The sequence below is a fragment of the Telopea speciosissima genome, chromosome 5, assembly GCF_018873765.1.
Source record: "Telopea speciosissima isolate NSW1024214 ecotype Mountain lineage chromosome 5, Tspe_v1, whole genome shotgun sequence".
Lineage (NCBI taxonomy): Eukaryota > Viridiplantae > Streptophyta > Magnoliopsida > Proteales > Proteaceae > Telopea > Telopea speciosissima.
Window position 1 is genome coordinate 60,839,032 of NC_057920.1, and position 13,968 is coordinate 60,852,999.

At 38.7% G+C, this 13,968-nt stretch overlaps 1 protein-coding gene across 1 annotated transcript in view; it reads left to right on the forward strand.

Annotated features, from left to right (window-relative positions):
• The first annotated feature begins 1,160 nt into the window (after positions 1 to 1,160).
• Positions 1,161 to 13,968, forward strand: part of LOC122662347 (rho GTPase-activating protein 7-like) — a 115,050-nt gene continuing 102,242 nt past the window's right edge. The window contains exons 1-8 of the mRNA XM_043857960.1: positions 1,161 to 1,320; positions 1,478 to 1,573; positions 1,739 to 1,810; positions 2,574 to 2,610; positions 3,758 to 3,834; positions 4,413 to 4,483; positions 4,604 to 4,682; positions 11,782 to 11,926. Of these exons, the coding sequence (XP_043713895.1) occupies positions 1,544 to 1,573; positions 1,739 to 1,810; positions 2,574 to 2,610; positions 3,758 to 3,834; positions 4,413 to 4,483; positions 4,604 to 4,682; positions 11,782 to 11,926 (511 nt within the window). The 5' untranslated portion in view covers positions 1,161 to 1,320; positions 1,478 to 1,543. The remainder of the gene's footprint in view (positions 1,321 to 1,477; positions 1,574 to 1,738; positions 1,811 to 2,573; positions 2,611 to 3,757; positions 3,835 to 4,412; positions 4,484 to 4,603; positions 4,683 to 11,781; positions 11,927 to 13,968) is intronic.

Genomic DNA, 13,968 nt, shown 5'->3' on the forward strand with positions numbered 1-13,968 from the left:
CGTTTCCTTTATTACTCTAATTCTGTTATTTGTATTTTAAGATTACATAAATAGATCTTATCGTTTATGACTTTACGGGGATGTAAAATCCCACATGAGAGCGATGTACCTCATTTTTCTTTTCTATTCATTTCTTGCCAACAAACATTGCCAATAATAAACACATTGTCATAGATGATAGAACCTCTAACGTGTTACTTGGTTTTGGGCAACATGGTGAGCTGGACCATTGATACCAACTAAGGGTGTCAAATTGGAATTAGAACCGAAAATTGAAACTGGATCTGGACTTAATAACCAGAATCGAATTGAATTGAATAGAATTTGGGGACAATCCGGATCTAAGAACAGAATCGAGACAAAACTTGGTTACTTTCCGAATCCAACATAGGAACCGGCAATTACAATTGAAACCGAACCAAATTTTGGTACCAATATATTATAGTACATTAATATAGTATAATACTAATATATTAATACACTATAATACTAATTATTATCATGTATATTTTAGTAGTATTAGCCATTAGATTTTATAATACTCCTATATAATAGTATAATATATTATAGTATATAGTATAAACCAAGTACAGGAACTAGAACCAAACCGTATAGGAACTGAACTAGAACCGTCTAGGTTCGGTACGATTACCAAATTTCATAAACGAAGCGGGACTTATAATCCAGATATGGATCACACTAATACTCCTTGGAACTAAACCAGAACCAAACCAAATACCTAGTTCCGGACCGATTTACACCTGTTATTACCAACTCCCATGTCTGCCAACACACGTGTTGATCTGAATACATTTTGGTTCCTATATACAAAGCCCAAAGTCCTCTTCGTATTTCAGACCAAACTATCCCACTGTGCAGCGGCGCTCTAGTTACAACAATAAATAAAAATTCATCTGGTATAGTTCCCTAGTACCTCTAATAAGAGGGGATGGATCCCACCCGGACAGTATCTTCCGCAGGGGATAAGGTGGGTCATGCATTTCAGACACACTCGACACTCTTAATTTTTCTGATGACTGCGAATTTGCTATAAATTTCTGCCGAATTTACAAGAAAGTGCCATCAACATTTTCTTCCCGTACGCAGTTGTCCTCGTACCCTTTGAAGTTTAAATACTCCCACATTCCCGGGGCTCGTTTATATTCCGTTGCTTGATTAACGGGTTTTCCGTTGAGAAATCCAAGAACCCCAGGAAGGGATGGCGGGTGAGACAGAGGGTTACTTTTCGCATCTTTCCTCTCTCTCCCCTCCCCTTTTTCGCTAATTATGCAGTTTCTTTGATTCTAACTCCTGTACAAGGTACATGTCAAGCTGCATTTTATCTTTCAGTGTTTTTTTTAATTTTTATTATCTATGAATCATAATGATCATATATCTGACAGGGAAGGATTCATGCATCAATTGCTTCAATTAGAGGTTGCGCTTTGATAGTTGATGTTGATCGATGATAATGCAGGAGTTTGGGTTGTGTCGTTGTTGATTCTTGTTCAGTGATCGTCAGGGATGTGATTTGGAATCAGGGATGGTTACCCGAAACGCAGACTCTTCTCAGGTGAGAATGGGGTGGGAACATCAATGGAGGATCATGATTTGCAGCATTGGTTTTTTTTCTCCCCTTCCTTAAATTGTGGGTGATGGAGGTGGTTTTAATAATGTACGATGCCGGTGGAATGTAATGACAAAGAACAATAACAATTGTATGATTTTTATGTTTTAGGGAGATGGTGGTTCGACCTCTCCTCCCCATGGGCTGGAGGCTGATCAGCTGCGTTATCGTGCTGGCAATAATACCGTATTTCATCGTCTTCTTATTTCTTTGTTTTGGATCTGCATTATGCACTTATGATCATCCATTAATGATTTTGGTCCTTACAGGACGCCTTAAAATTTCTTTTATTCCAATATGAGCTCAATACTGAGATATAATTCTTCATTAATCTGCCGTTTTCATAAAACTTTCCTTTTATGCTAGTTTTAAGCAAGATTGTGGTTGGCAGAACAAGTTTCTGTAAGAAAAATCATTTTTAATGTGTTAAAGATCATTGGTGAAATCCCACACACTTGGCTGTTAAGTTCACTGAGATGGGAAAAGAACTTTTAGTTGGAAACTTCAATTAATTGTTGAATTTGGAAACTTTTTGGTTTCCATTTGAACCCAAGAAAAGCATCGACCATTTGGTTGGTAAAACTCCTTTAGTGTCCGGAAGAGACCCGATTTTAGTTTAACCAGTGTTTTGATCTTATTTGCTTGTCAAATTTTGAATTGGAAATTTTACTTGTTCATTGTGGTATCCTCAAGTGTATTTAGTTTGGTACTTGCTTAGTCTCAGGGGAATCTAATTCAATTATTCAAGTTTCGATGTCCAAACAATTGTACAATAATTTAGCTGGCATATAGCAATGATTTGCATTACCTTGTTGTTTATGCTAGTTCTCATGTTAGGTCAGAGTCGGGCAATTTTTTCAGTGGCAGTTCATTTTCGTGTTTTCATTTTATCCGTTTATTGAAAATCTTAATGCTCCTTTATCCTGATCTTTATTTTCCTTTGCAGGTTTTTAAGAGTGGGCCACTTTTCATTTCGTCAAAAGGTGTGTTTTGTTTTTTTCCTGTTGTACAAGATAATACTTTGTGGTTACTTGGTCTTTTGATGCTTAACATGTTTGTATAATAACTCTTTCCATAGTGTTCTTCATGGTTTTCATGATATTTTTCCCCTGGCCTTTGGGTAACCAATCAGAATGTGCATGTTTCCTGGATTTATCAATGTTAAATCTGGATTATAAGCTGTTACATTGAAATTTTGAGGAACACTTTTCCTGTAATCTGGATGTTGGACATTAAAATGGTTAAATTCAGTCATTTTAGTTCATTGATGCAATATTTCTAGACTAACAGTGCATGTGGTTGTGCTACTTAAAGATGATCTGCCAATATATGGCCATATTGTATGTGTAGACCATGTGATCTAACCAATCTTAAACAATCAATTTCTACATAGCACTATAGCAGAGATGCGGTATTTAACATCTTTTTATTTTATGCCTTACCCCCTTCAAAGATAAACCACCAGATTTTGAAGAACATGGATAATACTATTAATTCTGAAGGTTTCTTCTGAGTTGAAGAAACAGGGTAGGTTGAGGAGGTTCAAAGTAAAAGAGATCTAGTATAAAAGCAGTCTTTCATTGTATTCAAGTTTTTCAGGGACAGGCTGAACTAGAAGTAGTTCTGTAGCAGCTAATCTTACACAGTCTTTTACTGTCCTTCCAACTTTTCTTGCCTGTGCCAATGCTTCCTCAACGACAGGCTAAATTGATTCCTTCTTCCAAGTTGATCCATCCGAATCATGACATCAGAATGATGTGATAAATAAAAATGGCTAAAACTGAAAATACCTGTAGTTTATTTCCCAACAGATCCCCACTAGGACTGTTGGAAGTGGAAAGATTTTGAAGACTCTTTGGTGCCTAATTATGCCTAGAGACTAGTTTGGATCTATGAGAGGAGACTGAGGATGTTTGCGGTGCTATATAATCTTTGTTTTCATGTAGGGAAGCAATGTTTTTTTTATGTTAATCTCATAATCTATAACTTATTCATAGTTGCAAGAGATTTTCCCCCTTTCTGTTGAACAAAAATTGACAACTTCTAACCATTTTTATCACAATGTTTTTAGTAATGTCAGTTAGATATATGGCTTATCTGAATTAATGTTGTGCAATTTATGATATGTAGGAATAGGATGGACATCATGGAAGAAAAGATGGTTTATTTTAACTCGTTCGTCATTGGTCTTCTTCAGAAGTGATCCGGTATGTGATTGTGATTCTTTACTTTTTCCCCAACCTTGGAGTTTTCTTTAATCTCTTGGTTTGTAGATATTACAAAACTGCAGTAAAAATTTCTTGAGAAATATTTCTTTGATACTTCACAATTTCAATTCTCTGCGCTCTCTAGCATTAGGTCCTAAAAAGCGATGCTCATTCACCTGATGATTATATGCTGTTCACCTTGAACTAAAATATCATAGCACTTGTATTCTGGTTAAAATCTACCTTCATTTGTACATGTTAGTACCTGATTCTTTTGCTTTATTGAGCAACATCATCGAAAAGTGGCACATGTCCAATAAATATCATTACTTCTTGCATCAATGCAAGGTGGATCTAACGGTTGAACTGGTGATCCTAGGACCTTGGACCCCTTTCTAGGTTGATGATTGGTCTAGGTTCGACATTGACAATGGCTAGTGTTAACTCTTTGTTCAACTGAAATAGTAGTTCTAGAAATTATTGTTGGCGATGATAGGGCTTTGTTACCTTTTGTAGTCTCAATATTTTTTACATGAGCAAATATGGAAGGTTTGTCTTACTACTGTTTTACTTTCTAGAATGTGGTTACTCAAAAAAGCGGTGAGGTGAATCTTACCCTTGGTGGTATTGACCTAAACAACTCAGGCAGGTTGGTTTTGCTTCCTTGAATTTAAAATTAGCTTCTTATGTTGACTTTTTGCTCTTGACTAATACTGTATGCTACTTTGGTCTTGCTTGCTAATATTTTTCCTATGGTTTACATTTATAGTGTGGTTGTCAAAGCAGATAAAAAACTCTTGACTGTGCTCTTCCCTGATGGTCGTGATGGGCGAACTTTCACACTCAAGGTGCTTTTACCCTGCTAAATGTCTCCTTAAAATTTGTTGTAGGGAAAATTTTCCCCATGGTATCCATATATGTGCTTCTGTTGCAACGGTTTTCTATTCTCTCTTGCTGTTACAGAACACAAATCAATAACCAGACAAACAAAAGACTGGAAGTAAGAGAGCAAGGAAAAGAGAGAGCAGGGGGGAATACTGACTCACGATAGACTCAGCTTAGAAAACTATTGTGAGCAGTACCTTTTATTTATAAACTGTTAAACATAATACAATTGTAATCTGAACAGGAAACCTAGTCTAAACAGGAAATTTACTTAGAATATACAACTGACTACTAACTCCTATAAACATAAAAACAATAAGAAGTAAAATAGATGTACCACGATAGGGAGACTCCCCCTATCGTGGTACACCCCCGGTACAACTTAACACTCTCCCTCAGGCTGGAGCATACAAGTCACCCATGCCCAGGTTGGAACATAATCTCCGGAAATCAGGGCCTAACAAAGGTTTGGTAAATATATCACCAAGCTGATCAGCAGACTAAACGAACAGAGTGACAATTTCTGCATAACAACACTTCACATAAAGTGACATTCAACTTCAATATGCTTGGTTCTCTCCTGAAACACTGGGTGCTGACAATGTAGATAGTAGCCTGATTGTCACAAAACATCTTCATAGGTTGAGTGACTGGAAAACCCAACTCTTGAAGTAGAAACATCAACCACATCAACTCAGCTGCAGTAGGAGCCGTAGCTCTATACTCAGCCTCAATATTGGATCTAGCTACCATTGTTTGCTTCTTACTTCGCCATATGACAGGATTGCCACCAATAAATATGCAATAATTTGTGGTAGACATGCAATCACTATCAAGCATCAGTCCAGTCAACATCGGAAAACCCCCACCAGATCAATATTTTGATGAGGACGAAAAATGAGCCCCTTCTCTGGAGCCCCCTTTAGGTACCTTAAGATATGACACGCTGCCTCCCTATGAACCTTCTTTGGTGATTGCATAGATTGACTAATAATACCTACGGCAAAGGAAATGGTAGGTCTAGTAACAATTAAAAAAATAAGCTTCCCAACTATTCTCCTGTACCGGTGCGTATCATCAAAATCTTCACCATCTCTTGTTCCAAACTTCAGATGTGGATCCATAGGAGTATCAACTGGTTTTGATGAAAGCATTCCAGTCTCAGTCAAAAGGTCTAACACCTATTTACATTATGATTGACTAAGCTCTTTCTTGCTTCATATTACTTCAGTACCAAGAAAATAGTTGAGGGAGCCAAGGTCTCTCATTTGTTAATGCTGATGTAGATAAGATTTTACCTTTGGGATGCATCATCACCAGATATGATAATACCATCAACATAAACAATTAACACAACCACTTTGGAATCCCGACATTGAACAAATACAAATTGATCAGAATAACATTGTGAAAAACCGTACTGGGTAACAATCAAACTGAATTTGTCAAACCAGACTCGAGGTGACTGTTTTAAACCATAGATGGCCTTATTTATCTTGCACACTTGGTGAGAATTCTCCTTTGAGCAACATACCCTTGAAGTTGTTCCATATACACCTCCTCCTATAGATCACCATATAAAAGAACATTCTTGATATCCAATTGATAGAGAGGCCAGTCCAAGTTCAAAGCCAAGGAGATAAGAGCCCGGGCTGAATTCAGATGTGCAACATGTGAGAAGGTCTCAAAATATTCTATACCATATGTCTGAGTAAAACCCTTTTCAGCCAAACATGCCTTAAGCCATTCAATTGAACCATCTGGATTGTACTTAATTCTGTACACCCACCGACACCGTACAAGATCCTTACTGGGAGGCAAATCTACCAGTGTCCATGTCTGTTGAGATATTAAAGCATCCTTCTGTTTGCATATCCACTTTCCACCCGTGATGAGATAAAGCTTCTTGATAAGACTTAGGAATGGAGTTAGTAGATATGGACAAGGAAAGATTTTTTCAAAGAAGTGGAAAATGAGATATAGAAACTTAATTTTCAATAGGGTAAGCAGCAAGGTTCGAGGTTTCGGTTAGGCCCAAAACCAAAATGTGTTGGTTGAAACTGAAATTTTGGCCTAAACTTGGTATTGTTTTCTTGGAATTTCCATGTTTGGTTTCAGGGGGCCAAATGGCACAAATTAGGTCATGAAACTTGTAGGACACCTTATTTTAGGCCCTTTAAACATAGTAGAACCCTTATGTAAAAAAAAACACATCCAAAATGGTAGTTTGGCTTTGGACTCTAGGAAACCATATGCTATACGATGTTGTATACACAAAATTTAGTACTAGAATACACACAATTTTATTAAGGTAAAAAGAATCTGTTCGGAAGTGTGGACTACGCCAACGCTCCCATGTATCTATCTCTCTCCTCTCCGTGTGAAAAGATATCTCTACCCCTTATTTAGGGGAGGAGAGAGATAGACACAGCGAGCGCTGGTATAGTCCGCGCTCCTGGATAGAGAACCATTTCCCTTTTATTAAAACAACTAAAATATGCTTTAGAAATGAATACACATAAATTTAGAAACCATTTCATAAGTATCAAATGTTAAACATGGTTCATTTCAAATATATGGGAGTGATTCGGCCAAAATTCACAAAAATTGAGGTTTTCTAGGGAGTTTCCCTCTTTGGAGTCGAAACTAGCGAAACGATACCAAAACTCAAAATATGGTCGGAAATTCATTGGAACAAAGAAAGTTCAATTAAAACCATGTATTTTATATAAAGGGTTTAACCAAAATGATACCAAAATCCAAAATATGGTCAAAACTTTGGTTGAAGCTTTGACAAAAATGTATATCGCTTATCACAGTAGGTTTTATTTTCAAACATTGCGAAACCAGATCGAAACCTAAGATTTCGTCGAAATATTGCGAAACCTCGTATCATGGTAAGAAATCATGGATTTTTGTGTACACGAGTGGGTACCTTTGCGACGAGCCACTGGTAAGCCATTTGGAGCTTTAGCAGGAGGAGCAGATTGCGTGGTGGGCTGTGAAGAAGTAGATGCCACTGTTTTCTTACGTCGCTGATACACTTGCAATGCTGGAGTAGAGGATACAGCTGGAACATCATCAAAAGGGGCACAAGGACCAACATAGGTGGTGCACAATTACTATCAATCTTAAGAGTAGTACTAGCCTACTAGGCACAGGAGGAACAAAATATGGGATTCTTTGAAAGAAGGTAACATCAACACTGACAAATTGCTGATGCGTAACCGGGTCATAACATTTATACCTTTCTAGGTTCTAAAATAACCAAGGAAAATACACTTGACCGCTTTGGGAGACAACTTATCAACCTGAGGGTATAAAGTATGAGCAAGGCAAACACAGTCAAAAACTTGAGGTGGCAACGAAAACAAAGGTGTTTTGGGAAACACAAGAGATAAAGGTGAATGGTTATCTAGAATAGAAGGCATTCGATTAATCAAATTGAAATTTAGCGAGAACGACATCACAAAAAATGTTTGGGAATATTCATATGAATCATTAGAGACTGAGAAATCTCCAACAAGTGTCTGTTTTTCCGTTCAAAACCCTCATTTGTTGTGGGGTATATGAACTAGGGGTGTCAATAATACCCGGCTGGCCCGAACCCGCCCTGAGCCCGGCCTGAACCCGACCCTGATCTGCCAGCCCGAAGGGCGGGTCAGGGTTGAGATTTTGGCTGACCCTGGCAGGGTCGGGTCGGGTCGGGCTCAAGGTGGCGGGCCTAGCCCGGCCCGGCCCTGACCCGACCCTGAATTCTTTATAAGCCTTTATATGGCTGAAAATACCAAAATACCCATAAGAGTGATAAATAACCCTAATCCCATATGACCATATTCCCTTTTCGTTTTCACTTTTCACATTTTCAGTCTTCCCGTTCTTCTTCTACATCCATATGGTTGATTGTGGCAGTATTTTTATTCATGGATGATTGTAGCAGTAGTATTTTTATGGATGTTTGTGGCAGTATTTATATGGATATTTGTGGTAGATTATTATGGATGATTGTGGTAGTATTTTTATGATGTTTGTGGAAGTATTTATTTATAGATGTTTGTGAGAGTATTTTTATTTATGGATGTTTATGGCAATATTCATATTTATGGATTTTTATAGATGTTTGTGAATTATTTTTATTTAAATTTACAAGTCCCTCTCTCCCTCTCTCTCCTTCCCATCTTATTCTTATTCTTTACAGAATTTTTCAGGTTTTTTTTAGATATATTCTTTGATATATATCAATCAGGGTCAAGACAGGGTTAAAACAGGGTCAAGACAGGGTCAATCAGGGCCGACCCGACCCTGCCCGACCCTACCAGGGTCGGGTCGGGTCGGGCCGGGCTAGAGAAAAACCCTGGCAGGGTCGGGTCAGGGTTGAGGGTTTCTTGGCCCTGCCAGGGTTGGGTCAGGGTCAGGGTCAGGGTCAGGGTTTAGACCTCTAGGGTCAGGGTCAGGGTTTTGGCAGGCCTGGCCCAACCCGACCCATTGACACCCCTAATATGAACAACTCGTTTGATAAATCATACCATGAGCAGAGTAAAAAAAGCAGAAAATTCATGTTGAGTGTACTCAAGTGCATTATCAGAACAAAATAACTTAATAGAAGTATTGTTATTTCCTGGTTATCACTGAAACTGGTGCTACTAGTAGAACCTGAATAGTAATCACACAGTCGTGTACACACCCCAGCCAAACTCCAAGGCTCTACCAGCTGTGTACACCCATCCTGCAGCCCACACACTTCAATACCAATATAAATAATTTTACAAGACCACACGCACAACACAAGATATACGTGGTTCAACAAATTGCCTACATCCACGGAGCAATGCCACTATGGGCTTCGTATTTGCTCAATACTCAACTTTGCTGCACCTATAGCTGGGAGCACCCACACCCAATTTTTCCCAGCATAGAACTGAGAGCGCAAATAATACCAATACAAGATAGCACCCACTACCTGGGAGCATCCACTCCCAGTATTTAGCACCCATTAAATACAAAGTACAATAGTCAACAAGGTTTTGGGCTTATAGCAATGCCCTACAATCAAGCTTAGACTAGCTTAGGTTACCAACATACACAACCTAACACTAGTAATCATATAGAACGCAGACAATCACAAAGGTAAACAAGAGATAAGAAACCTTACAACCATTTGTCTGTATCGATCCTAGATGTGATGGAGCTCACTGGAACTACCAACTCTTTCCTTGTAAGGAGAAACTTGGGTTTTCAAGTAGATACTGCCATGAGGGGACCACAATATCTTCCTTCTTCCTTTTCTTCTTTCTCTTTGTGTATTTCCTAAAAAATATAATCAAAACTTCACTTTCTTCATGAACAGAGCTTCAACAACATCTCTCAATCTTTAAAGGGAGCATTTGAAATAAGCTTTTATGCACCTAAAACAGCCTTTGGATTTTTCAAAAGAAAGCTTGAGGGAGTGGAGTTCGTCCCATTTAGGTTTCCTTGCTGTATCGTGTTCTCAAAGACTGAAAATCCCCAAATTCTTGTTTGATAAGGTTCAATGGAAAAAGATGTAAATTTGCTGACCTTTTGTTTAACTAAGAGAGGGCAATCAATCCGGTTGGAAAACCCTTAGTGTGCAGCCAATGATATGGCTCGGATTGGAATCAACTTGAGAGTATAGAAACATATGCCACACACATGAGTAATCATCTTCAAAAAGCAACTTGACAGGTATCAAACCTCAATTGGCTTAACAAGGAATATTCAATCTCCTCCATAGGATTTGCTTTCAAGATGGATGGACAAGATTCAATAAAAAGGGATCACTTAAAGTAACTTAAATGCACATGGGAATTGAGCCAATAGGAGTGATATGGTGTAACTTTACCCATTCTTTTTTATGTAAGCAGCCTATAAAAACTTGCAATAGGGAATCTTCACCATAACCTTGAGTACCCACTTTGAAAATCAAACTTCAAGCACCAAATTCACCTTTGGGAGGCACGCTTCTCTTGGACAACAAACTTTGAGCATTAAATGCACTCATTTATGAGTCATTTCAATGGGAAATTGAGCCAAGCACTTAAAACGCATAGAATGCCTTGGCAAATATGAATGCCCTTGCTGGCTGGGCGCCCATGCACTCGGGGGCCTCTGCTGGCAAGCTGCCTAGTGCGCATGACCCTGCCCATGCTACTTGCAACCCTGCTGCTCTGCTGCTGCTCATTGCCGCACATCCCTGCCTTGCAGCTGCCCACTTGGCATTGCCGAAGCTTAGCCACAAAACCATTGCCACCTCAACCAATGCAGCCACTTGGACCAATAATTAAGGCAAATTACCAGATTGCCCTTGAGGCAAGACGATGGATCAAAATGCCCCTGAACACTGAACTGCTGCATCACCTCAAGACTGGCCACCTCATCACTGATCAACACTTGGTTGCCAACAATGACAACCTATATGCAACAAGTATCAAATTGGATGTTTATTTCATTATAAAAATCTTTAAACGATCTTTCAACAAATAAACCCAAGTTAACTGGGAATGATTGTCAACAAAGTAACAAAGTACGAAAAACCTAATCTATTTTTGACACGAGACAGACACCAAATGTCAGAATTAACTAAGGAAAATAAAGACCGATTTCTAGAAAAACTACCTTATCTCCTTTTCTTTCTTTTTTACTGTTTCCTGTATTCTTTCTTAGGAAAGGGGTGTTGGCGGAAGGATGGTGCTTTTATAGGATGGTAAGTGTTGAATGTGGCATTGTGGGTCTGGTGTCAGGTGCAGGGTCTTGCCTCTGTTTTCTCTTCTTTCTCTTACCTCTTTCCTTTGTGGCTGCTTTGTGCTCCACTTTGTATCTGTGCCCTCTTTTTCCTTATTTTTCTTTATACATATGTTATTTTCATGCATGTCCAAAAAAAAATTACTCGAGTATACATGAAGCTAAAATCAATTATTGCAAAAGAAAGAACTGGGGAAAATTTTCAGAAAAATGATGTTTCTCCAAATTACAAATGTGTTAGTCTTATTATAATTAGTATCTGCTTCTTTGTCATATAGTTATGCAATTCTTTTGACATGCTAGGCTGAGACTTCAGAGGACCTACTTGAGTGGAAGAATGCACTTGAGACTGCTTTGGAACAAGCACCAAGTGCAGCTCTTGTGATGGGACAGAATGGCATCTTCAGAAATGATGCAGCTGATATAGTAGATGGCACTTTGGAGCAGTGTATGTATGTCTTGACTATATTCATGTCCACATGCATTTCATGTGCTGCCATTTAATTTTTGTTCATGGTCATTACTGTGTATACTTGAGAAACCTGTCTATTGGTTTGAGAAATTTTCATGGGCTGGAACCCTTTGCACATGAGAAAATGAAATTCAGAATCCAAATGGTTTTTGATATAATTATTCTAGGGGTCTTACGATGTAATGAAGTCCAGTGACAGGTTGCTCCCACATGTCTAGGTGGCGCAACAATGTTTGGCAGGTTTCTACCTGTGGTGTACTACTTGTGTATGAAGAATTTATTGGGTCCAGATGAGTAAGTTTTGGTGGTTGTTCTTGTAATTTAGTAAGAACTCAATAATCAGTCAATAGAGAAGATGCTATGAGAGAGAGACAGAGATAGATGATGGAGAGAAAACTAGTTCAGCTATAGAACTAATCTGTGTGTTCTATCGCTGGACAGTATGGTGTATTTATATTGAATAATAATAGTCCTAGATACAATCTAAAAAGGAAATATAGATAAGAAACTGTAGGAAACAGAATCAATCTAAACTACTCTCACAATAGGGACACCTCCCTATCGAGAGAATTATCCATAGACACTATTGCTGGAACATAAAACTGGCCAATGGGTCCAATAGGGGTCCACGACTCCTTTAGACCAATACTTTAACACTCCCCGAGCATACACATCACCCATGCTCAGCTTGGAACAACACTTCCAAAAAGTGAGACCGAAAAAAGCCTTAGTAAACAGATCAGCTAACTGGTGAGCAGACGAAACAAATGGTGTAACAACTAGCTTCTTCATAACTGCATCCCTCACAAAGTGACAATCAACCTTAATATGTTTAGTCCTCTCATGAAACACAATATTACGGGCAATGTAGATAGCAAATTGATTATTGCAAAACTTCTTCATAGATTGGGTAATTGGAAACCCCAACTCTTGAAGAAGAGACTTCAACCACATTAACTCAGCTGTCGTATGAGCCATAGCTCTACTGAGCTTCACCAATGGACCTAGCCACAGTTGTCTGCTTCTTGTTGTACTATGAGACAAGATAGCCTCCAACAAATGTAAAATATCCTGTGGTAAACCTTCTATCTGTTAGAGTTATTAGATGTTTTGGTCTTAAGGGTATTTTAGGAACTGGTTAAGTTCTAGCAGTCCTATTATGTATTTTCTTTCTCTTTTTCTTTTTTACCTTTTACCTCCCTAGGGAGGTGGTTGTAATATTTTTATTATTATCAATGAATCAATATAGCTGTGTGAAGAAGACTCTCACACACAACACTTACAACCGTAACACCTTCTTCTCTTCTCCCTTGTTTCCTTCTTCCTGTCTTCTCTTTCTCTTTCTTCTTCAACCTTCTCTTCTTCTTTTCGTTGTAGCTCTAACCTAAAAACTAAACTTGGTATCAAAGCCAAGCTCTCTGGTTTGAGAGTCGGCTACTCAGTTTTATCTTTTTTTTTTTTTTTTTTTTGGTGAATAAAAAATTATATTACCAAAGCCCAAGGGGGGCGAAAAGGAGAAGAGAACAGAAAAAAAAGGGGAGGGGGAATGTACAAAGAGGGAAACATGGGGGGGAGGGGGGGAGAGCAGATCCCAGGCCCAATTAAGGGGGGGAGAGGGATCTTAAGAGAGCACTATCTAAACCCCAGGACACAACAATATGCCTGTTCCTTGGGGAGTCCAAAACAGCCTTGGTAGGAAGAAAAGTAAATTTAGTGGAGACATCCCAGAAGATGGCTTTCCAAATCAAGTCAAAAGAGCGAGATTTGGAGGTCCATCTCCTAAGGTTCCTCTCCATCCAAATGTGGTAAAGAGAAGCGCAAAACACAAGCTTGCCAATAGTGTCACAGATCGAGCATCCAGGGTAAGTCATGACCAGCCAAAGCCACTCTCGAGCGAAAGGGAGATGTCTTCTACTGCGAGGCCAGATAAACGAAAGGGCTTTTTTCCAAATGGTAGAGGTAAAGGGGCATGCAAAAAAAAGGTGGTCAATGTCTTCTGAACCATTCCAACAGAAGAT